Source organism: Alligator mississippiensis, chromosome 11, assembly GCF_030867095.1.
Source record: "Alligator mississippiensis isolate rAllMis1 chromosome 11, rAllMis1, whole genome shotgun sequence".
NCBI lineage: Eukaryota > Metazoa > Chordata > Crocodylia > Alligatoridae > Alligator > Alligator mississippiensis.
In genome coordinates this window covers 48,479,945-48,504,007 of record NC_081834.1, presented here as the reverse complement: position 1 = coordinate 48,504,007, position 24,063 = coordinate 48,479,945, and the positions used below count along the sequence as shown (strand labels likewise).

Below are 24,063 nucleotides of genomic sequence, written 5' to 3'. Positions count from 1 at the left end.
GATAAGAAGGGAGTTCCCCAGCCTGTAGGTGTGCTGCTGGTTCTTCATCCCCAGGTGCAGTACCTTGCACTTGTCAGTGTTAAAACCCATCCTGTTCTCATCTGCCCACCCCTGTAACCTGTCTAGGTTCAATTGCAGCTCATTCCTCCCTTGTAGCATGTCCACTTCTCCCTACATCTTAGTGTCATCTGCGAATTTGAACAGGGTGCTTTTTACCCCCTTGTCCAAGTTGCTGATGAAGATGTTGAACAGACTGAGCCCTGGGGATCCCACTGCCCACATCCCTCCAGGTCAAAAATGACCCATCCACCACCACTCTCAGGGTGCAGCCCTCCAGCCAGTTAGCGACCCATTTGACTGTGTAGGTGTTGACACCACTGTCCCCTAGTTTTTTAATGAGAATGGGGTGAGAGACAATGTCAAAGGCCTTCCTAACATCCAGAAAGACTACATCCACTGCTACCCCTGCATGTAAGGATTTTGTGACCTGGTCATAGAAGGCCACCAGGTTGGTCTGACAGGACCTGCCTCTAATAAACTCATGTTGGTTGCTCCTAAGTATGATCTCCCCTGCCGGCCCCTCACAGACATGTGCCAGGATAATTCTCTCAAAAAGCTTACACAGGATCGAGGTAAGACTAACTGGCCTACAGTTTCCTGGATCCTCCTTCCTCCATTTTTTGGAAAATGGGAACCACATTGGCCCTTTTCCAGTCCTCTGGCACCATGCCAGAGCACTATGAGTGCTTGTAAAGCTGTGTCGGGGGTCCCGCAATGACCTCTGCTAATTCCCTCAGCACCCTGGGGTGGAGATCATCAGGACCAGCTGATTTAAATACATCCAGTCCCACCAGAAGTTCTCTAACTAGATCCTCACTGACCCTGGACCTGGGTGCGCCTCCCCTGGGGCCTGTGGGGGTCCCAGTGGGAGGTGACCTGGCCCCTGCTCAGAAAAATGGAGGCAAAGAAATTGTGAAATAGGAAGAGAAGCTGAGGGAATTGGGCTTATTTAGTCTGAAGAAGAGAAGACTGAGTCGGGATTTAATAGCTGCCTCAACTGCCTGAAGGGTGGTTACAAAGAGGATGGGGCTAGACTTTGCTCAGTGATGGTAGATAACATAACAAGGAGCAGTGGTCTCAAGTTGCAGCAAGGGAAGTTTAGATTAAATATTAGGAAAAACCTCCTCACAAGAAGGGAAGTAAAACACTGGAACAGGTTACCTAGAGAGGTTGTGGACTCTCCATCCTTGGAGGTTTTTAAGACCTGGCTAGCCAAAGCATTGGCTGGGATGATCTAGTGGGGATGGTCCTGCCTTGAGCAGGGGTTGGACTACATGACCTCCTGAGGTCCCTTTCAGCCCTCATTTTCTATGATTCTATAAAAGAAACTGACTGCGAATCAGACACATCAGGGTCAAAGGTGAACATAGCTGAGAGGATGATGTCATTTCACTCTGCTTTACCAACAACTTTCTCAGCCTGTTCACTTAATAAATGCTCCTTTAATGTTACCAACTACTTGATAGGCATTTCAATTAATTTGGTTTAATGCTTCTTAGATAACCACTTACAAATATCACATTTTATTCAGCCTCCTTTTATTTCCCTGAAATTGAAAGTCTTCAAACAGGACTAGATTCAGAAAACATTGACTTTCTTGTGGCTCTGTAGTGGTCTAAAGCAGTGATTGATAATGTATTTCCCACCAAGTTACAAAAGGCAGGCTTGTTAGTAAATTCATATTTCACATGAATGAGGCGCCTAGAGAGAAGTCAGACAGAAAAATGAATCATAGGCTTATTTATTTGTTTACATAATGAAGTAAGATTTAATTTTATTGATATTTATGTACATAATGAATAACCTGTGCATCGACAGAACTGGTGGCTAAGGTCAATTCCAAGGCTAATTTTGTTGTCAGCTACATATGTGAAGCTTTATCCGTTATATAACAGAAACTCTCCACGTAGCCGGGGGCAGGCACCAAAAGCAAAAAGGTTCACAGAAATGTCACTAGGTATAAGGAAAATGGGATGAGACAGATGAAAAGTGAGCAGAATTTTGGCCTGTAATACCCATGCTATTGGCAATGATGTGCAACAGGGAAAGAAAAATCAGGAATACTATCAATAGAGGAAACTGAATTAAATATTCCAATGCATTAGAGGATAAAGCATTAAATATTGGTCAAGAAAAGAGAGATTGCATTTTCCCCATTTTTTTTAAATGCATATTGAATTTAGGAGCCATATGCATAGAATTGAATTTCACCCATTCTTCAGTACAATAAATATAAACCCAGTTCAAACCAATGCTTCCTCTGCTATGAGCACTACAATTTAAATAAGTCTGTGACAAAATGTTATGAGGAATTATACTTCCCAAACAGCTTTCTTAGGGCTCCTAAGACATCCCTGTTTCTCAGGCTGTATATGAGGGGATTCAGTACTGGAGTGACAATGGTATAAAACATGGGTATGATCTTGTCTTGGTCCGGCGAGTGGTAGGCATTGGGTCTCATATACATGAACATTGTTCCCCCATAGAACAGCCCCACTACAGTCAGATGTGAGGAGCAAGTGGCCAGAGCCTTGTGCCTTCCCTTAGCTGAGCTCATCCTCAGGACTGCAGAGAGGATGCGGGCATAAGAAGCCAGTATGATGGAGGAAGGAATGAGGAGCAAGATGACACCACTTATGAACACTGCAGTCTCATAAGTGGAGGTGTCGGAGCAGGACAACTTCAACAGAGCTGGGATCTCACAGAAGAAATGGTTAATCTCTTTGGAGTGACAATAGGGCAGCTGTATCACATACACCATTTTTATGAAGGCATTTAGTGTCCCACCACACCACACCCCAGCTGCTAGGCTCAGGCAGACTCTCTTGCTCATGAGGATGGGGTATTGCAAGGGATGGCAAATTGCTACATACCTGTCGTAAGGCATGACTGCCAGGAGGAGGGACTCAGATGCTCCAATAGTCAGGGTGAGAAGTATTTGCGTCCCACAACCAGCCAGAGAAATGGGGTTGCCTGGGATCAGGAAGTCCGCTGACATTTTAGGGACAATGATGAGGTTCTGACAGATGTCCATGAAGGCCAACTGACTGAGGAAAAAGTACTTGGGGATGTGAAGGTGGGAATCCACCCGGATTAGAAACATGAGGAGAGCATTCCCCAACAAGGCAGTCACAGAAGCAAGTAGGGTGCAGCAGGAGGGTGTCTATCTTGGTCTGGTTCAGGAACCATTTTTTCCCTTCATTTCCTCATCACTTTGTTTGACCTGATGGGTACCAATTTGAAACAAACAGACAGGCACATATGGAATAAACACAAGTTATGGTGAATAACAAGAAGGGAGCTCATGCGAAGGAGAAACCAGTCTCCACTGAAATAAGCAGTAAACTTTTGGCCAAATCCTCTTCCACCTTTTAGGTGCCTAAGTGGACTCAGGTTGGCATAATGGTGATCCTGTTCCACCATGCTGAAGCCCCTGAAGAAACTTTAGCGCACCTACTGATGTAAAGAGCCATCATCTTGCCCTTAAGAGTTAGGCTGAGTTTCAAAAAGACAAGAGCTGGAGCAGGACCATCCAACTTTTTCATTACCTGTTTTTCAGACTCAATCACCCAGAAAAGGATCCTATGTCCACTTAGGTGCCTATGTCCACTTAGCTACCTCAGATGCAGAATAGGATTTGGCCCTTTCTGTTTTAACACAACTGTCCCTTGGAGGCCAACATCAGCTCCAAAGAAGAGTGGCTCAAAATCCTGTGGGTCAAACTACAGGGGGCAGGGGCAGGGGCAGGGGCAGGGGCGAGGTGAGGGAGATCTAACTGTAGGTGTATACTACAGACCACCAAAACAGGGGAAGGAACTCAATCTGGAGTTCTTTTGAGAACTAGCAGATGCTACATGCACACAGGACATGGTTGTCATGGGTGACTTCAATCACCCAGACATCTCTTGGGAGGAAATCTCAGCTAACTTCGACCGATTGTATTACTTCCTGACCTATATCAAAGAGGAAGGAAGGGCATGGACCAACCAGAAATAACGCTCTCCTAGACTTGGTCTTGGCCAAAGGAGACAATCTGGTGTGCGACTTGAATACAGAGGGTAGCCTGGGTGACAGCGACCAGGAAACCATCATGTTCACTGTCCATCGAAGGCAGGCAAAGCAGCTAGCAGGGTTGATGTTTTGGACATAAAAAAAAAATGAATGTCAGCAGGCTCAGAGCAATAGTAGTGGAATTCATAGATTTCATAAATTTCATAGACATTAGGGCTGGAAGGGACCTCGGAAGATCATCGAGTCCGGCCCCCTGCCAAAAGAGCAGGAAGTCACCTGGGTTCATAGGATCCCAGCAAGATGAGCATCCAGTTTCATCTTGAAGGTGTTCAATGAAGGCGCTTGAATCACCTCCGGTGGCAGGCTGTTCCAGTACTTGGGGGCTCGGACAGTAAAGAAGTTCTTCCTTATGTCCAACCTGAAACGGTCTTGTAGTAGTTTATGACCATTCGACCTAGTCATCATCCCTTGGGGCACTCTGGTGAACAAACGTTCCCCCAGATACTGGTGGTCACCCCTGATAAACTTGTAGGTGGCCATCAGATCACCTCTGAGCCTGTGCTTTTCCAGGCTAAAGAGCCCCAGGGCTCTCAGCCTGTCACCGTAGGGTCTGCTTCCCTGACCTCTGATCATGCGCGTGGCTCTTCTCTGGACTCTCTCAAGCTTCTCCACATCCTTTTTGAATTGTGGAGCCCAAAACTGGATGCAGTACTCCAGCTGCAGCCTCACTAAGGCTGAGTACAGGGGGAGAATGACATCCCGGGATTTGCTTGAGAAGCATCTATGGATGCAAGCCAGCGTTTTGGTCGCTTTACTAGCCGCAGCATCGCATTGCAGGCTCATCTTCATCTTGTGGTCAATGATGACCCCCAAGTCTCTTTCTTGCATAGTGCTAGCCAACATAGCACTGCTGAGACTATAAGGATGCTGCAGGTTTTTCTTCCCAAGGTGGAGAACCTTGCATTTATCGGCGTTGAACACCATCAGGTTCTCATCCGCCCACTTGCTGAACCTGTCCAGGTCAGCCTAGATCACCAGCCTGTCTTCTGGTGTGGATGCTTTGCCCCAAAGTTTGGTGTCATCAGCGAACTTGGCCAGTCCACTCCTGACTCCAATGTCAACATCATTAATGAAGATGTTGAACAGTATGGGTCCAAAGACAGAGCCTTGGGGACCCCACTGGTCACAGGACACCACGATGAGTGACTTCCATCAATTACTGCCCTCTGGGTCCGACCCCGGAGCCAGTTTTCCAGCCAGTGGATCATGGAGGACCCAAGGCAACAATTGGCCAGTTTCTCTAAGAGGTGATTATGGGAAACCAGGTCAAAGGCTTTTTTGAAGTCAAGATATATGACATCAATCTCATCTCCCTTGTCCAGGTGATAGGTCACCTGGTCATAGAAGGAAATTAGATTGGTCAAGCAAGACCTACCTGCAACAAACCCGTGCTGGCTATCCCTTAAGATGTTGGCATCGGCCAATCCATTAAGGATGGCCTCTTTAATAAACTTTTCTAAGATCTTCCCCAGGATAGAAGTCAGGCTAATGAGCCTATAGTTAGCCGGATCCACTTTCCTCCCTTTCTTGAAGATAGGCACCACATTGGCCTTCTTCCAGTCTTCGGGCACTTCACCAGAGCGCCAAGAGTTTTCAAAGATCCACACTAGAGGCTGGGCTATGATGCTCGCCAGCTCCTTGAGTACGCTGGGGTGAAGTTTGTCAGGGCCAGCTGACTTGAAGATATCCAGCTTCTCAAGACGTTCCTTCACGAAGTCAGCATCAATGGAGGGCAGGAGATCACCCTCACCCGGACTTCCCTGTCCCATAGCGGGCACAGGCGTCCCATGGGACTGATGAAAGACTGATGCAAAGTACCTATTTAATAGGTTGGCTTTTTCCTGGGCGTCAGTTGTCAGTTGCCCCATCTGGTTCAGCAGGGGTCCAACGTTGCCCCTGCTTTTCCTCCGGCTCCCCACGTATCTGAAAAAAGGACTTTTTATTGTCCTTGATGCTCAAAGCTAGTTGGAGTTCAGTTGCAGCCTTGGCTTTCCTGGTCTGCTCCCTACAGGACTGGACCAGTGCAGAATAATCCTCCTTGGAGGCGACTCCCATCCTCCATCCTTTGTAGGCCTTTCTTTTTAGCCTCAGAAGGTCTGCTAGGTCCCTGGAGAGCCAGGGGGGCTGCTGTGCCCTCTTGCTGCCTTTCCTCCGAGATGGAATAGACTTAGTTTGTGCATTGAGGATCGCTCCCTTGAGGAGCAACCACTCTTCTTGAACTCCCCTCTCCCTGGGGTCATGGTCCCTTAGGGCCTCACTGACAAGCCTCCTGAGCTTGTCAAAGTTGGCTTTCCTGAAGTCAAAGACTTCCGTGTTGCTGACTGACTTGCCAGCTTTTCGGCGGATGGTGAAGATGATCAGCTCGTGGTCGCTGTCACCCAGCTTCCCATTGATCACTAGGTCGCCGACTAGGTCATCCCCAGTAGCCAGTACCAGGTCGAGCAGCACTTTGCCTCTCGTTGGCCCATAGACTTCTTGAGTCAGGTAGAGGTCATCCACGCACGAGAGGAAGCTTTGCGACTGCTCAGATTTTGCTGAGCGATCCTCCCACGAGATGTCTGGGTAATTGAAGTCACTCGTGACAATCATGGTCCTGGAGCAAGCTGCCTCAGCCAGTTCCCAGGCAAACTCCTGGTCAAGCTCAGGACTTTGGGTGGGAGGTCTGTAGTAGACTCCCACCATTGTGTCCCCTGTGCCGTGTTCCCCACAGATTTTAACCCAGAGGGTCTCCAGCCGTCCACCCTGGTCGCCAATATCAGCTTGCAGGGACGCGTAGCTTTTCTTAACATAGAGAGCTACACCCCCGCCCCTTTTCTCTACACGATCCCTCCTGTACAGGGTATAGCCATCTATACCCGTGGTCCAGTCATGGGTGCAGTCCCACCAGGTCTCCATTATCCCTATGATATCATAATTATTTGCATTAAGCAGGAGGAGGGTGGGAATTGCTGTGGGACCAGGCACCAAAAGTGAAAGGAGTGCATAAAGAGTGGTCATTCCTTGAGGACATGATCCCTGAAGCACAAAAGAAGTCCATTCCCATGTGGAGGAAGGGTAGCAGAAGGGCTGATAAGCCCTCTTGGCTGAATAGGAATATCATGGCCCTCTTGAAAAGAAGAAAGAGGCATACAAAACTTTGGAAGCTTGGGGCAGTTCCCAAGGAGGACTATACAACAACGGCCTACACTTGTAGGGAGAGGATTAGAAAGGCTAAGGCAGTGACTAAATTTAAACTAGCAACAGAAATCAAGGACAATAAGAATTAATTCTTTAGGCATGTAGGGAACAGGAATAAAACAAATGGAAGTGTCAGGCCTTTGCTTAACAACTCAGGACAGCTTGTTACCGAAATTCAGGAGAAAACTAAACTCCTAAACAACTACTTTGCTTTGGTATTTCACTGGGCTAAGGGGAAAATCATACTAGATAAGGTTCAGAGTGGGCATGGGGGGAGTGAATACCTTCCTACCGTTGATATTGAGTTGGTGAATGATAAGTTAGAAAAGTTAAATATTTATAAATCAGCACGCTCAGATTATCTTCATCTGGGAGTGCTGAAGGAGCTGGATGAGGTCATCATGGGACCTCTGGTGAAACTCTTCCAAAATTCATGGCAATCAGGAAAGGTCCCTAAAGACTGGAAGAGGGCCAATGTTGTGTCCATCTTCAAGAAAGGGAGGAGAAGGGACCCGGGCAACTATAGGCCAGTTACCCTAACTTCTATCTCAAGGAAAATCCTGGAAAAGTTCACCAAGGACTCTATGTCTGATATGCTTACAGAAGGTAGGTTTCTGAGTGACAGCCAGCGTGGCTTCATTGTGGACAGATCTTGTTTTACTAATCTCATCTCCTTCTACATCCTGCTGGACAAGAGAGAGGACATTGACATTGTATACCTAGATTTCCAAAAGGCCTTTGATCCGGTATCCCATGATGTTCTCATGGGAAAATTGGAGGATTGCAGGCTTGACTACGTGACAGCTAGGTGGGTAGGAGGCTGGCTGCGAGGTAGGACCCAGAGAGTTCTAATGAACGGATCTGTGTCGTCCTGATGAGAAGAGGCCACTGGTGTCCTTCAGTTGTCCATGCTTGCTCCAGTGCTTTTCAACATCTTTATCAATTATTTGTATGTGGGGGTGAAGATATCACTCGCCAAGTTCACAGACTACACCAAGGTATGGGGGAGTGTGGTCACGCTTGAAAATAGGCTCCAGATACAGGCAGACCTAGATAGGCTGGCGAGTTAGACGGATTGGAACCAGATGAAGTTCAACAGTGAGAAGTATGAAGTGCTTCATCTGGGGATAAACAATCCCCAGCATACCTACAGGGTCGGTGGCGCCAAACTGACTAGTACCACGACTGAAAGGGTAATAATTGACCATGGTATGAACATGAGCTGTCAGTGCGATGCTGTAGCCAGCAGGGCAAACGATTCTCTGGCTTGTATCAACCGATGCATCTCAAGCAAAACCAGGGAAGTGATTCTTCCACTTTACTCAGCACTGGTGAGACCACAGCTGGAGTACTGCATCCGGTTCTGGGTGTCACACTTCAACAAGGATGTGGAAAAGCTCGAGAGAGTCCAGAGAAGAGCCACCTGTATGATCCATATGAGGAAAGGGTGAGGGACCTGGGTATTTTCAGCCTAAAAAACAGAAGGCTGAGAGGGGACTTGGTAGCAACTTACTGTTATGTCAGGGGAATACATCAAGAGCTTGGTGAACAGCTGTTCACCAGGGCACGCTTGGGGAAAATCAGGAGTAATGGCCACAAACTCCTGGCACCATTTCAGGCTTAACAGTAGGAAAAACTTCTTCACAGTCAGGGTGTCCAGACTATGGAATAAACTCCCTCCAGAGGTGGTGCAATCACCTACCCTGGAAATCTTCAAGAGGAGACTGGACAGTCACCTCACTGGGGTCATCTGACCCCAGTTGTCTTTCCTGCCTAGTGCAGGGGGGCTGGACCTGATGATCTTGTGAGGTCCCTTCCAGCCCCTGACAATCTATGAATAATCTGTAAATGGGGTCTGTACTCCCCTAGTAGGTCCATGAGTGTATTAGACATAGTCCCATCATATACGTTCTTCTGCATACAGCAATGTCACAAGGAATTACCTTTCAAACACATGATGAGTGCTAAGTCCATCACATTTTCTTGTGCATTTTTATGTGCATGATACAGGGAAGATGAGGGAAGAGGCCATGGCTTTGCAAAATTGTTATATTTGCTCACTGAGAATTGGTGCCAGAATACCAAAGTCATCAATAAATTCTAGATGTAAAATGGAAGAATTATATCACCTAACCAATTCATTTTCAGCATTTTTATATACATTTAAGGAATAAATCAATATCTGTATTTATGATATTAGACAGATCCATTTCTTCCAGTTACAAAGAAATGATATGCTGAACACCATCTCTGTTCACTTTCTACTGTACATAGTCTCTCTTGGTTTTAAAACTATGACTCTGTCTGTTTTTCCATCCTTACCTTTTCTGACATTATACATATATCAGATTATTAAAATAAGGGTGAGGACTATTTTATTAACAGCTATGCCCCATTTTTCATGATTAAGGCTCCTAATGAGAGAATACTAGGATTAGGTTTGAACTTTTTTTCCCCCTGTAAAACACAAAGGATCTAGTGTTGAATTCAGTAGAGTTTAATTGTTTGAAAGTTAATGCACATGAGAGAGGAAAAAGACGCCCTCAGTACAGTCCCACACTAACAAATAGTTTTTGGAAATGAGCTGTCTAAAAACTGAATCTGTTCTGTGCAAGAAAATTTCAGCCTTGTGTAGAGGGTGAAGATGATGGCTACACAGATTTTGTATTTCAGAATAAGGTCTTTGGTGCATGCAATTATTTGGTTACATTTTCACTACTTCCTAAACCTTTTTCCAAAGCAATTACATGATAGAGGAGTTAACATGCCCTTGATTTTCACTGGGCCACTGGCTGTGGAAGAAGACAGGTGCTTTAGAAAATGTAGTCACCCTCTAAATGTTCAAGAAAAACCTGCTGACAACCTTGTTGATTTCAATCCAACCTACAGCCTAACAGTAAACTACAACTCCTGTCAGTGTTGCTGGATGACTCTGTATTTCCCAGCCAGCTTTCTTAGGGCTCCTAAGACATCCCTGTTTCTCAGGCTGTATATGAGAGGATTCAGTACTGGGGGAACAATAGTGTAAAACAGAGACACAATCTTGTCATGCTTAGGTGAGTGGTAGGCTCTCGGTCGCATGTACATGAATATAGCTGCCCCATAAAATAGCCCTACCACTGTCATATGTGATGAGCAGGTGGCCAGAGCTTTCTGTTGTCCTTTGGTTGACTTCATCTTCAGGACTGTAGAGAGGATACAAGTGTAAGAAGCTAGTATGATGGAAGAAGGGATGAGGAGCAGCACAATGCCACTCACGAACACCAGAGTCTCATATAGGGAGATGTCAGAGCAGGACAATTTCAGCAGGGCAGGGAACTCGCAGAAGAAATGATCAATGGCTTTTGAACCACAGTATGGCAGATACATGGTATAAACTGTATGAATCAAGGCATCTCCTAATGCGCCAATCCAGACCCCACCTGCCAGGCTCAGGCAGACTCTCTGGCTCAGGAGTATGGAGTATTTCAAGGGATTGCAAATTGCTACATATCTGTCATAAGCCATGACTGCCAGGAGGAGGCACTCTGCTCCACCTATGGTCAGTGTGAGGAAAATCTGAGTCCCACAGCCAGCTGGAGAAATGGGGTTGCCTGGAGTTAGAAAGTCCAGTGACATTTTGGGGACAATTATCAGGGTCTGACAAATGTCCATGAAGGCCAAGTGACTGAGGAAAAAGTACATGGGAGTGTGAAGGGAGGAATCCACCTGGATTAGAAACAGGAGCAGCGTATTCCCAGCCAGGGCAGTAATGAAGGCCAGTAAGATCATGGCCAGGAAGAAGGTGTGGACTTCAGTCTGGTTCAGGAGCCCCAGGAGAACGAATTGTGTTGGTGAACTTCCATTCCCAATCCTCATTTCCTCATCACGTGGATGGACCTGACGCACTGGGGAGGAACAGAGACCTTTTTGAATAAGGAGTAGTGGGATCGAAGAAATGTTGAAATGTCATTTTATTTTCCCATTATTTGCATGTCTAACAGGCACATACTGATTGATTGACTTGGATGTAGGCATAAATAATTTCTTGCTCTGCTCCCTGCTGCTGATAGTACTCAGACTTACCCATAAATCTGACCAGAGTCGATAGGAAATTAGGCTGCTCATAATCTTGGGGAATTAGCTCCAAAATCCAAACATTTCCCCAATGACCCAGTTGCCCAGATTAACTGTTCTCCTCTTCCAGCAACAAAAACAATGACATAGATTATGACCACTATCAGTAGGAATAGGTGGAGCAGCTTGATGTGTGAAACCCCAAGCATTACCATAGGGTAGGGTATGAAAAAACAATCTCTGTCCCCCAAACCTCATCTTTTGATAAGTAATTAAAAAAAAAAACAATACCTACTCCCAGACCATAGTGTCTGCTGGGCAGGTGATGTAGGACAAAAAATTTGTTAAGACAAAATAATTTTTATGTAAAATTTGCAATGAAAATACGGCTTTTTTTTTTTTTCAATGGAAATTTGAATACAGGAAAGTTTCATTTGGGAGCTGAAGGTGAAATTTTCAATTTGTCTTTTTAACAGAGAATAGTCCATCAGCATTAGATTTTGATTTTGTGTCCTACCTTTCAAATCCACAGCTTGATACCCCCTAAAACATCTGAATGTTGGTGGCTAATCGAAGCACAACTTGGAGAACCCAAACTGACATACAGGAAATCATTAATTAATATATAATAATAATAAAGTAGGTTGTTAAAAGATGGAAGTTAAACATGAAAAGTATTTTCTTGAAAAAGTGTGAAACTTGGATATTCTATTTATTGATTAATTTTTGCTGTAGCTGAATGAGGTGATGGAATCACCTCACTCAGCACCCACATTGAACACCTTCAAGAGCAAACTGGATGCTCATCTTGCTGGGATCCTATGAACCCAGCTGACTTCCTGTTCTTTGGGCAGGGGGCTGGACTCGATGATCTTCCGAGGTCCCTTCCAGCCCTAATGTCTATGAAATCTATTAAATCACCCCCAGTATCCCAAGATGTTATTGAGGCAATAGCTTCAACGATCAGGATTTGATTCTACAAATGCTCTGAAATATTACTTGAATATCGTTATCCTCCCACTTTTTGTGCCAGCAGCCCAGGGAGCAAGAGAGGCAGTGATGAGTCACTCTCTACTACAGGGGATTTGGCTAAAGCCAAGTGCTCTAACCATTAGGCTACAGACTAGTGATTGCCCAGAGCATTCTCTAGCTGCCTCTTGAAGCTGACACAATGCATCTAGTATTTACATGTCACTGGATAAGCAAAACTAGGACAATTTCTACCCCGTGGAGGGTAAGGACCAAGTTGGAACCAAGGGTCTCCTCCCTTCCAGGTTGGTGTCCATCCCACTGAGAGGCCAAGGTTTCAGGTTCAAGCGGACGGTTGGAGAGGGATAATATCTGTTGGCTTTGTCCGAGTGGTTTGCTAGAAAGATGGAGATGGAGATACCAATCCTTTCTGAGTGAGGGGTGAGGAAGGGAGACTAGAAACCAAGTTTCCTGCTGCATAAGCTAATGTCACTGGATAAGCAAAACTGGGACAATTTCTACCTCCTGGAGGGCAAGGACCAAGTTGGAACCAAGGGTCTCCTCCCTTCCAGGACAGTGTCCACCCCACTGAGAGGCTAAGGCTGTCACAGGACAATGCCTGTCACACTAAGCTAAAAGGAGGAAGAGTCCTGTCTCTGTGGCTGCCTTCCTTCTGGCAGATGTGCTTGCAAGGTAAACTAGAATACCACACTGCAGCCACACAGCTAAGTATGCCGCATCCAGACACTTAAAGTAAACCTAGATTTACCCCTAATGTGCAAATTTATGGACAAGAGAAAGTCCTTGAAGTGTGGAACCTAAGCTTTGCGTCTGACAGAGCCGGGACCACAAGCTGGCTGTGAAACACACAGTGGTGGAGGACATTGAAACAACAAACCCTTCTGCAGGATGGGTTTCAAAGGCATTCAAAACAGAAGTGTATTGTGTGATAAATAGATATGATTATATATTATAAATGTTATATTCAAACTATGTATTATTATAAAACAAATCTATCTGTGTCTGATATTGCTAAAGGCCCTAAATGTGGCCTGGGTGAAATCCTGGACCTGTCAAGGTGAATGGGGATTTTGAAATTGATTCCAAGAAAGGCTGGATTTACTTATATGTATGAGACAAGGGTTTATTTGAGGGATATCTTTTATTTGACCAACTACATTGTTGTCATAGAGTTAGACAAGTTTTTGAATGCAAGCCTTTCTTCCTCAGGTCAGAGGAAGACATATATAGTTGGTCCAATAAAAGATCATCCTAAGAAATCTTTGCCTCACATAAAATCTGGACCATCACAGCTACATCATCACTCTTACACTCTTTATATGTAAGCATTTAAACATCAAATTCATTTGAAATGCATCAATATATGTAGCTGTCCTCACAGGAATAATCTGCCTTCACGAAAAATTGGAAGATGCAAATAATTAATTGTCATTTGCATCATTTTCAATTATAGATCACTGGTTTCTCCCTGCCTCACTGGTGGCAGGTTAGGGTGTTCTGCCTCCTGGCTGTTGCAGGGTTGACTGTGTAGTTGTACTAATAGGTTAGACCAGGGGTTTTCAACCAGGGGTACTTGGGAAGCCCCCAGAGGGTACTTGGCAGCTGCCTGGAGAATTGGGGCCATCTATCTGTGCGCCGGTGGCACTTTAAGTTTTGCCACTGGCGTTTCTGTGCTTCGTGATTGGCCTCTGGGTACCCCCCCCCCCCCCGCCACCACCCTCCCCACTGCCCCAGCTTGGTGATCAACTGGGGGACTCCATGATTGTCAGTATGCCGGGGGTACAACAACCCAAAAAGTTTGAAAACCCCTAGGTTAGACAGTGGATTAGTATAGGATGTTTTGAACAAGGACAATGACCTCTGAAGGTCAGCCCCACTTTTCTATGATTCTATCATATTGCAGCACATTTTCAGTTAAAAAATCAACATGAAATACAACAGGTTTTAATATTAATAAAACTAGCAGATGTAACAATGAGCAAAAATTAAACTTAATTTAAATTTATTGAAAAGTAGCAACTGAACTACATACAAAGAAACATTCCAGTGAAACCTCCTCTACAATTATCACAAGGAACCTTCAGTCAAATAATGGTGGTGTTTTTCTTTTAAAAAATCCTATTTTTGAATGTCTTAACCTGTACAAAACAGGAATTTGCAAAAACAAGAATCACTTACCTTGATCTGCTTTATCAATGGCCAGTCTAGAAAGGAGAGCAGCTTGACATCTTGCAAAAAAAATGCTGTCTGTCCATCATGTAAAATGAATCTCTCAAGCCAAGGATCATTACATTTCTATTCTCCTGCATGCTGTTATAATCCTAGAAGACAATGTTCCTGGGACACTGGTAAATAAGCATGTCTTGGAAATAAAGTTATTATCTTGATAGTGATTGCCGTAATTCATATATGAGTAATCCATATAAATCTCTTTTTGCAGTCTTTACTTCCAAAATAAAAAAGTGACTGCACTAGTTAAGATTGCATGTCTTTCATATGAGGCAGCAGTACTTTTCTAAGGAGGTAAATAAGTTTAAAATCATTCAGGCATGAATTCCCATTTAGGTTCCAAAATTCAAATTATATATAAGGATTCACGTCTTCAATTGGAAAAAAAAAAAATGTTTTTACTGGTTGAAAAATGCAGCACTGGCAATACGTAATAAACAGTATGAAATCAGTATTACGAATCACATCCTCTGCACTGAATCTCTAACTTTACTTCTGCAGCAAGCTGTGTGAGTTACCTAGTGGCAAGAGAGAAATACTCATATTAAAGATGCAGTCTTTAAAAAGGCCAGGTTAAGCTTGGAGCCATTACATCACTCAAGCAGCAATAAGCTTAATATCTAAGTGGAAGAAAACAGTCTTTGGGGAATCTTGTCCCAAGTCCTTAATTAAGGTTATGTGCAGGTGGTGCCCTGGAAAGGCTTTCCCTATTCCAGTTGTAAACTCTGAAAACGTCTGCTTGGTGGGATTTCTTTGCATCCTGTGTATTGAAGTAGCTGAGGGCTCACAACCATGAATTTTAGAAAGGACAAAAGACAATATTTTTCTTTTCTTTTTTTCAGTGACACATATTAAGCTGTAATGTTTTCAGTCCAGTGCTGAATGCCAAGCACCTCACTATGTTTGATTTTCTAGTGCAATGGGAATTTGAATAACCTCTAGGTAATCTTTTTTTTTCCATTAAAGCATCAATTCCTGCATCATTTATGCATGAGACATATTACTCACATGGACAATTTTGAACAGAGGAAAGGGGAAGAAACCTCAGCAGGTCAAACCTAAAGCATTACATTATAAGTACATTATTTGTCTGATATGCCTTAGGGTGGAAAGCCAGGCCTGTAGGCCTCGAATTTGAATAGATGCTGCTCAAAGGAGCTGCAGTGTTTCTTGAACAGAGATCACAGAGGCAAGTCCATTATCAGACAGGTGTGTACAAGTCACATATATGTGAAAATACACCTGTATTTAAGAAAAACCCAGCACTGATTATCCGGGGTAGAAATGTGAAAGGTGTAAGTAAGAGCTATGTGTCTTTCGGTAGGAAATGAGTGCTTGCCTCCTGGCAGGCTTTGGAAGAAGTCTTGAATTCTGCCACCAATCCACTCTAGGCTGGTGGTTTAAATAAGGCCTCAGCTACACAAAATGCATAGCAAAGTAGAGGACCCCCTCCTCCATCACTACTTCTCACCAACTGACATATCTATGCTATGAAAAATTTGAAGTGAGGACAAGGCCCTGTGAACCTACTCTGAAAAATTCTCACGCTCAGGCCAAGACATGGTGAAACAAATTTCCTGTTTTTTTCTAAAAAGGGTGGCCCTGCATATATTAAGCATGTTCTGCTATGGTTATGTCTGCTATGGTAACTTTGTGGATCTTTTCTCTACCTACCCTCATTAGTTTGTCCTTTCAGAGGTTTGGGGGCTACTTGCATCTTGTGTTGCAGTTTATAGACTTGTTCCTGCTGTTTGTAGATAAAATTTGCAGATGTAAGGTCAAGTGGCTCTGATCTTTATTTCCACATGGCCTGCTTTCCAAAATTGTAAAGTTTACAGGCGTGCAAATGTGGCAAATTGGAAGTGGCATAAAGGCCAGCACTCACTGTGGATGCAGCAGAGATCCTTAGTGGGGTGGCCTCAGTTCCAGCCCAATCACACAGGCTGTGAGAAGCAGTGGAGGCTCTAGCCAGGTGTTGCTCCTTGGTTGGCTTTGTGGATAAACCATCACTTTCTCAAAGCAATATGTTCATGTGCACAAGAGGCCTGTAGTGTGTTAAGATAAAATCTTACTGAGTTTGCCTTTGACTACTATGCAACTTGAAGAGGACCAGCAGTGACCTCTGATGGTGGCTGTGACCCCTGGCAGAGGTTACTCATGATGATGCAGCAGTGATCTTCAGCAGATATGCAGCGGCAGTTGTGGAGGTAAAGCCCCTAGCACAGGGCAGCAACCCCTTGTGGCAAGAGGCATCAGGATCCTCCGCAGCGGAGGCCCCAGCAGCTGGTGCAGTTGTCTGGTGTAAGGAGCAGAGGCATCCTTGGGTGAGCCTCCCTTCCCAGTGCTCTGGCCTCAGTGGTGGCCTCATTGGGTTGATTTGCCAGTGGCTCTGAGAGTCTGTGATGTGACTTGTTTTGGGTTCCAGTTAATGTTTAGTAATTCAAGTTTTCTTTGATGTTGTGTGTGTCCATTTTCCCCTGAAATATATCGTGTTTTAGTTTAATGTGTGTTTGCAAGCAGGGAAGTTTGTTCACATTGAAACACCAAGTAACCATGTATTTTCCCAAGTTTCTGGGCAAGGGCTTGAACTAGATTTAGAAAGTTGGTGTTAAACCCCTAAAGCTGAACCTGGCCCTTGCAGCTGCTCTCTGGTGCCTGGCAAAAGGGTTACGTAAGTAAGAGCTACCTCTCTTTGTGGATCTTGTTCTCTTCCCCTCTCTCGAGAACGCTGCATTCATCATCATTTTGAACTGGCTGCAGTAACTGGCTACTCACATAATCTTTCCAAGGGAAAATAAAATACCTTAGAGACCCAGAAGGGAAGAATATATATATATATATATATATATATATATATATATATGTGTGTGTGTGTGTGTGTGTGTGTGTGTGTGTGTGTGTATGTGTGTATATATATGTGTGTGTGTGTGTGTGTGTGTGTATGTATATATATATTCTGGAATAATGAGAGACTGTTCGTGAAACTCATCTCTGTGTTGAATACCTAAGGCAAAACCATTTTCCAGGCTCAAGTGGCTTGTACTGTTGTTCATAGCTGCTAAGCTAGACAGGACACGTTTTAATTTCAACCACAATGAACAGTTATCTGAAGGTCCAATGTGCAAATATGGGCCTGGCCATTTCAGTAAATTGATACTACTTCCATTGGCACCTTTCAGTTGTTTCCATCCTGTCTCTTTCCTTTGATCTTTGGACAATGCTAGTCATCAGTGCCAAAGATCGCTATATAAACTGTTTATCCTGAGTGCATTAATGCTTGAACTGCACAGAGAATAGCCTGCTTCTGCTGCAGCCTAAAGCAGGGGGCTAATCCCTTAGCACATGAGACAGGATTCTGGGTGTTTGAACCCATGAATGTGTGTCTGTACCACCCCCCATCTAGCTAGAGGCACAGCCATGGTACCCACTCCTGCATGCCTGGGCCAAACCTAGACAAGAGGCGAAGATGTGCCCATGGGGCACCTCCTGCTGCCACTATCAGGCAGAGCTGGGGACAGAGCACTTGACACCGGGGGTGAAGTCGCCTCAGTGCTGCTTCGCTTATTTATTTCTAATTTTATGGTGGCTTTCTATTCTGCTCCTGGCTATCTAAGTGTCCCAATATGGTCATCTCTATGGCATTTTTGGTCGTGCAATGTTGCTTTTATGCAGGTAGAGGGGATTCAATTCTTGGCCATGTAGGTTGCATTGTGTAGATGACACACACACAGGTTAGGCACGTGCTGCAGGCTATGTATTGGCCATGTATGTATGTATGTATATGGCAAGGGTAGACATGAGATCTTCTTGCAGACACTTGTTTTTGTCTCAGGACCAGAAATGTAGTCAATCAAGGGCGTTGTTACATGTTTCAATTGGTATGTGTTAACTCAAAGGAATATTTGGTAGCACTGAAGTTAAGGGGTAATACCCTCCCTTACAGGTACAGCTCTAACTAAGCAGATGTGTGGCTAGGAGCTGCCACGTCTATCCTGGAGCTGCCTGGTAGGCCTGCGTGAATAGAGAACTATTCGATTCAGATTTGGATTCGGACAGTTTGATGCCAAGATTTGATTCAGAGATCTGAATCATTTTTCTGATTCAATTCGGAGATTTCTGATTCAGAGATTCGGCCCTAGAATATAATAGGGAATCAATGAAATATCTATAACTTTGTTGTGTTTTGGCTGATTTGGATGAAACATGCAGGGATGATATCCTCTTCAGTGAGCATGACACGTACCACGTTTCAAGGTGCTAGGTTCAGGGGTTTCTGGAAAACTGCACCTCAAAGTCCTGAAAGCAAACCTCATGTCACGTGTGTGTGTGTTAAGCCACAGTGGGGTGAAAATTGTAAATATCGTAGCTCTTACTGAGGCCACAAAGCCTGCCAAGTTTCAAGGAGATAGATGCAGGGGTTTGGGGGAAACTGTACTTCAAGCTGTGGACAAGCAAAACTGGTGACGTATGTGACACTGTGTGTGTTAAGGCACAGCAGGGTGAAAGCTGCAGGCCTGCTAGCCCCTGCTGAGTCCATGAAGCCTGCCAGCTGTCAAGGAGATGGGTGCAGGGTGGTTTTGGGGTCCTGCACGCTTAGCTGCTGACAGGCAAAACTCGTGACATGGGTGCTTGTGCAACTGACTGTCGGTCTTGGGGCAGAAACAATTTCCGGCTCTCTATTGATTCTTTCCTCTCCATTCTCTGTGGATGTGTAGGTGTTAATCCTTGCTCATTAACTCATTATCTAGTAGCTAGTTACTGTGTATTGAGCTGGTCCCTGAGTGAATCAAGATTGGTAACACAATAGCCTAGCAGCCAGGCCTGCAGTAGTTCCCCCCCCCACCCCAACCCTGAGCCCCACGACAAACACAGTTGAACAAGCAGCCATGTCATGAGTTTTGCCTGTCAGCAGCCAGAGGTGCAGGGCCCCAGAACCCCTGCACTGATCTCCTGGACAGCTGGCAGGCATCGTGGCCTCAGCAGGGGCTACCATCCCTGCAGCTTTCACCCTTCTGTGCCTTAACACACACAGTGTCACCCATGTCATGAATTTGCTTGTCCTCAGCTTGAGGTACAGTTTCCTCCAAACCCTGGCACCTAGCTCCTTGAAATGTTGCAGGCTTTGCAGCCTCCACAGGGGCTACCATACCTGTAGTTTAAACCTCAATGTGTCTTAGCATATACATGTGACAAGAGTTTTGCTTTCATGATTTTGAGGTACAATTTCCTGGAAACCCCAGCATCTATCTCTTTGAATCATTGCATGTGTCATGCTCTCAGAAGAGGCTACCATCCCTGAATTTTTATCCAAATCAGCCAAATGACAACAAAGTTATAGATATGTCATTGATTCCCCATTATACTCTATGGCCGAATCTCTGAAACTTTTGTGAATCTTTTCCTAAAGCTTCCAGCAATTCAATTCAGATTTGTAGATTCAGCCTCCGGATCATCTGAATTATCTCCAAATCTGAATCATGATCCAAAGCTTTGCATAGCCCTGTCTGGCTCCCTGGTGGCCCTATACATCTGTGCCTTAGTTTCCTGGATGTCACTCACAGGCTCTGTACCTGCACCATTCTGCCCCAGCTTGGGGCATGCGCAATCATGTGCCTGAGGCGACAGGCATCCTATTCTCTGCCTGTTTGCCTGCGTCCCTCTCTGAATGAGAGCATTCTGGCTTTGACTTCACATAAGGGCAAAGATGCTGAATGTGACCCTTCGCCAAGAGTCCATGCAGTTCCATAGTGACATCCCCATGGTTACTTGGACATGAAGTCCAACATCTATGGATTCCCCCCTTGCATCTCACTTCAGGTATATCCAAGCAACAGTCTCCAAGTTCACAGTCCCTAGTATGAGGATGGCATATTAGGTACAATCTCATGATGCCCACTCTATTGGTCAAGCCAACAACACTGGCATCATGCTCATGCACCCGAGACACCTTTGTCGTTCAGTTCTACAGGTGTGATACTTCTGAGAGCCGCCCACTTGGGGCCTATGGCTACCTTGCTGTATGTAAATACAGGAAGTGGAAGAGTGATTTCAGGGTTCCCAGCACTGCATGACTAAGATGCTGGTTGCATGGCCCTCTCCTCTGAAACCTTCATCACACAGTTAACTCTATAGATCTGCAGTGCAGGGTCTGCCCAGGCTGTGCTGGCCTCCAAGGGCCTGTTTGGGCCATTTGAGCGAATATCACCCTAAATGTGACAGGAATGACCCAGTTTCTCCCCTTCCGTTCTTGAGAGTCAATTTGGGATCTTTGGGTGCATCTACACATGTGCTGTACTGAGGAGTTGACTAATTAGCTCCACAGTAAAGCGTCACCATCTACACATGTGCCGGTATTAGGGCTCAGTAAATTAATACTCCACTGTAGGAGAGAACTGCTGGGGATAGTACTGTCCTATAGCAGAGTAATTCACCCCCCTAAAACACACGTGTAGATGTTGACGGGGCTGGCTGGGCCATGAGGGTGATACAATTGGGGAGCTGCCTGCCACCTAGCCCCGCGCTGTAGCTCCATTGTGCCCCAACCAGCCCTTCTGCAACCCAGTGCCCTCTGTGCCCCATGGCCAAATGATTGGGGTGGGGTCAGTCTGCAGGCCAGATCAAACCCTGTGGGCAAGGATCAGGTCCTGCTTGCCCTCTGGAACTGAGTGCCAACACCTGGAGCCCAGGGCTGACACGCCAAAAGGTTGAGCAGCACTGATATAGACAAATTCAGAGGAGACAGCTAGCTGATAGCTAGGAAGCAAAGCAGTCTGGGATGTGGACCTGACATCCCTCAACCAGCGATGGCTTATGTTCTTATAAATTTACCAATTCATTTTCCAACAATTTATTTTTTTTTAAGGAAAAAGCTTCTTTTTTTTTCATAAATGACCTGCATTCTATAAATCCCATCTACTTATTAGCTCCATTTCTTCCAGTCACAAAGAAAGGCAACATTGAACACCATACTGTTTTCATTTAGTCCCATGCAAAGTTTCACTGTGGATATAAAGGTAAGGGTTTCTCCCTGCTCTCCTTTTCCATGATGTCTTGAATCAGTCACATTAATTTATTTTATGCAAAGCTTAGAGACCTACTTGAATAATGGTCACTTTATATTTTTCATGATAAAGGCTGCTAAAGAGAAAGTACAAGGATCAGATCTGATCTCTTTTTTCCCTCTTGGAAAAACCCAGAATTCCCTGGCTGACCTCAGTGCAGTTAAAATTTCCACAGTTTAGAACCAATGCCCATGAGAGGAGAATCAGGCCTAAAGTACGTTTCTGGCTCTAAAATGTGGCATTTAAAATATCTCCACGAAAGCAATGGATCTCTTTCCTTCGGGCTACACAGGAAATAGCCTGAATTTAAGGCTACAGAGATTTTCTAGGGCAAGATAGTTTTTCCTGTATGCAATGATCTGATTAAATGTCCTATACAATCAGTGGGGGACTGACTTCCTGAAACATTTTTTAAGTAATTAGGAGATGGAGGATGCTACTAAATACCCTTGAATTCAGTGGGACATATCAGCACTAAGGTGCTTTATAAAATTTAGTCTCCTTCTAAATGTTCAAAAAGACACTGTCTGTGGTCTTGTTAACTTTGGACAGACATGGAACCTAAGGGTAAGTCACAGTTCCTGTCGGTTTTGTTGGATGACTCTGTATTTCCCAACCAGTTTTCTAAGGGCTCCTAAGACATCCCTGTTTCTCAGGCTGTAGATGAGAGGATTCAGCATTGGAGTGACAACCATATACAAGAGAGAAACAATCATATCTTGCTCTGATGAGTGGTAAGCATTGGGTCTCATGTACATGAAGATGGCAGCCCCATAGAACATGCCCACCACAGTCAGGTGTGACGAACAAGTGGCCAGAGCTTTCTGCTGTCCTTTGGTTGACTTCATTCCCAGGACCGTAGAGAGGATGCGAGCATACGAGATGATTATGACAGAAGGAGGAATGAGAAGGACAACAATGCCGCTCACGAACACCAGAGTCTTATAGGTGGATGTGTCAGAGCAGGCTAATTTCAGCAGGGCGGGGACCTCGCAGAATATGTGTTTAATCTCTTTTGAGCCACAGTAGGGCAGATGCATTGTATAAACTGCGTGAATCAAGGCATTTACAGGGGCACTAATCCATACCCCAGCTGCCAGGCTCAGGCAGACGCTCTTCTTCAGGAGGATGGGGTATTGCAGGGGACAGCAAATTGCTACATATCTGTCATAAGACATGGCTGCCAGGAGGAGGCACTCTGCTGCACCCATGGTCAGTGCAAGGAAAATCTGAGCCCCACAGCCAGCTGGAGAAATGGGGGTGCCTGAGTTGAGAAAGTCCACTGACATTTTGGGGACAATGGTGAGGCTCTGACATATATCCATGAAGGCCAATTGACTGAGGAAAAAGTACATGGGGGTGTGAAGGGAGGAATCCACCTGGATTAGGAACATGAGGAGAGAGTTCCCAAACACAGCAGTAAGGAAGGCAAGTAAAATCATGGCCAGGAAGCAGGTGTGGACTTTGGTCCTGTTCGGGAGTCCCAGCAGAACAAATTCTGTTGGTGAAGTTGTATTCCCTGTCCCCATTTCCTCACGGAGTTTGTCATGTGCACGTCTTCCTACTAGGTCACACTATAGGATCTGTTATCACCATCAAGTTCTCCCTCCTGTGGAAGAAATAGCAGGTATTGTGGTTAACAAGTATTTTGGTTGTCAATTTAATAAAAATAGTTCTATAATTTTTGTAAAAATGTCAGTCATTTCACTTATATGGACTGAATTGTAAAACAATAACAATATGAATTTTAATGCCCTCTGTATTAATATAAATTATGCCTGAAGAAGGGTGATTGCACCTGAAAGCTTGCAAATAACTTTTTCGTCTAGTCTGTTGGTCTAATAAAAGATATCACGTCTCTCCAAAGAGTCTTGCCTGCCTATGTCCTGAGACCGACACAGCTACAACCACAAGCCCAGCTCCATATTAATAAGTACATTCAGAAAACTTCTAGTAACACACAATGGAAATACTCTGTGAGGCCCTCAGCAGGAGAAAATTAGACCACTGACATATTAAAAGAAAGCATGATGGGATCTAATGCATGATCCCAACAATTGTACTTCCTGCCACAACACACGTGTAGGCTCCCCTTGCACTGACAATCTTTGCTCCGGTGGCTGAGAGCCCCAACAGTTGATTGGTGATCCCAGCCCAGGGGTGCGCCATGTGCTCCTGTGGCTGAAAACTCCCGTCAGCTGATGGAGCTCCCAGTTGCAGAAGCGCATGGTGCACCGCTGCAGCTGGGAGCCCCATCAGTGATCAGGCCTGTCCATTACTGGGACGGGGGCATCCTGCGCCCCCGCGGCTGGGAGCCCCATCAGTGATAGGACCTCTCAGCCACTGGGATGGAGGCATCCTGTGCCCCTGCAGCTGGCAGCGTCATCAGCTGATCAGGGATCCCAGCTGGGGAGCTCAT

At 45.1% G+C, this 24,063-nt stretch overlaps 3 protein-coding genes across 3 annotated transcripts; all 3 read right to left on the bottom strand.

Annotated features, from left to right (window-relative positions):
• Positions 1–2,362: 2,362 nt before the first annotated feature.
• Positions 2,363–8,516, bottom strand: LOC132244046 (olfactory receptor 2V1-like). The gene is made up of 2 exons (XM_059714971.1): positions 8,460–8,516; positions 2,363–3,223 (listed from the first exon to the last, which is right to left on the bottom strand). The coding sequence occupies exons 1-2, from the start codon at positions 8,514–8,516 to the stop codon at positions 2,363–2,365; spliced, it is 918 nt and encodes a 305-aa protein (XP_059570954.1).
• A 1,705-nt stretch (positions 8,517–10,221) lies between these two features.
• On the bottom strand, positions 10,222–11,166 carry LOC132244045 (olfactory receptor 2V1-like). Its single transcript, XM_059714970.1, has one exon. It carries the CDS (start codon positions 11,164–11,166, stop codon positions 10,222–10,224), a length of 945 nt encoding a protein of 314 aa, XP_059570953.1.
• Positions 11,167–22,216: 11,050 nt separating this feature from the next.
• On the bottom strand, positions 22,217–23,173 carry LOC132244044 (olfactory receptor 2V1-like). The gene has a single exon (XM_059714968.1). It carries the CDS (start codon positions 23,171–23,173, stop codon positions 22,217–22,219), a length of 957 nt encoding a protein of 318 aa, XP_059570951.1.
• Between the last annotated feature and the right edge of the window lie 890 nt (positions 23,174–24,063).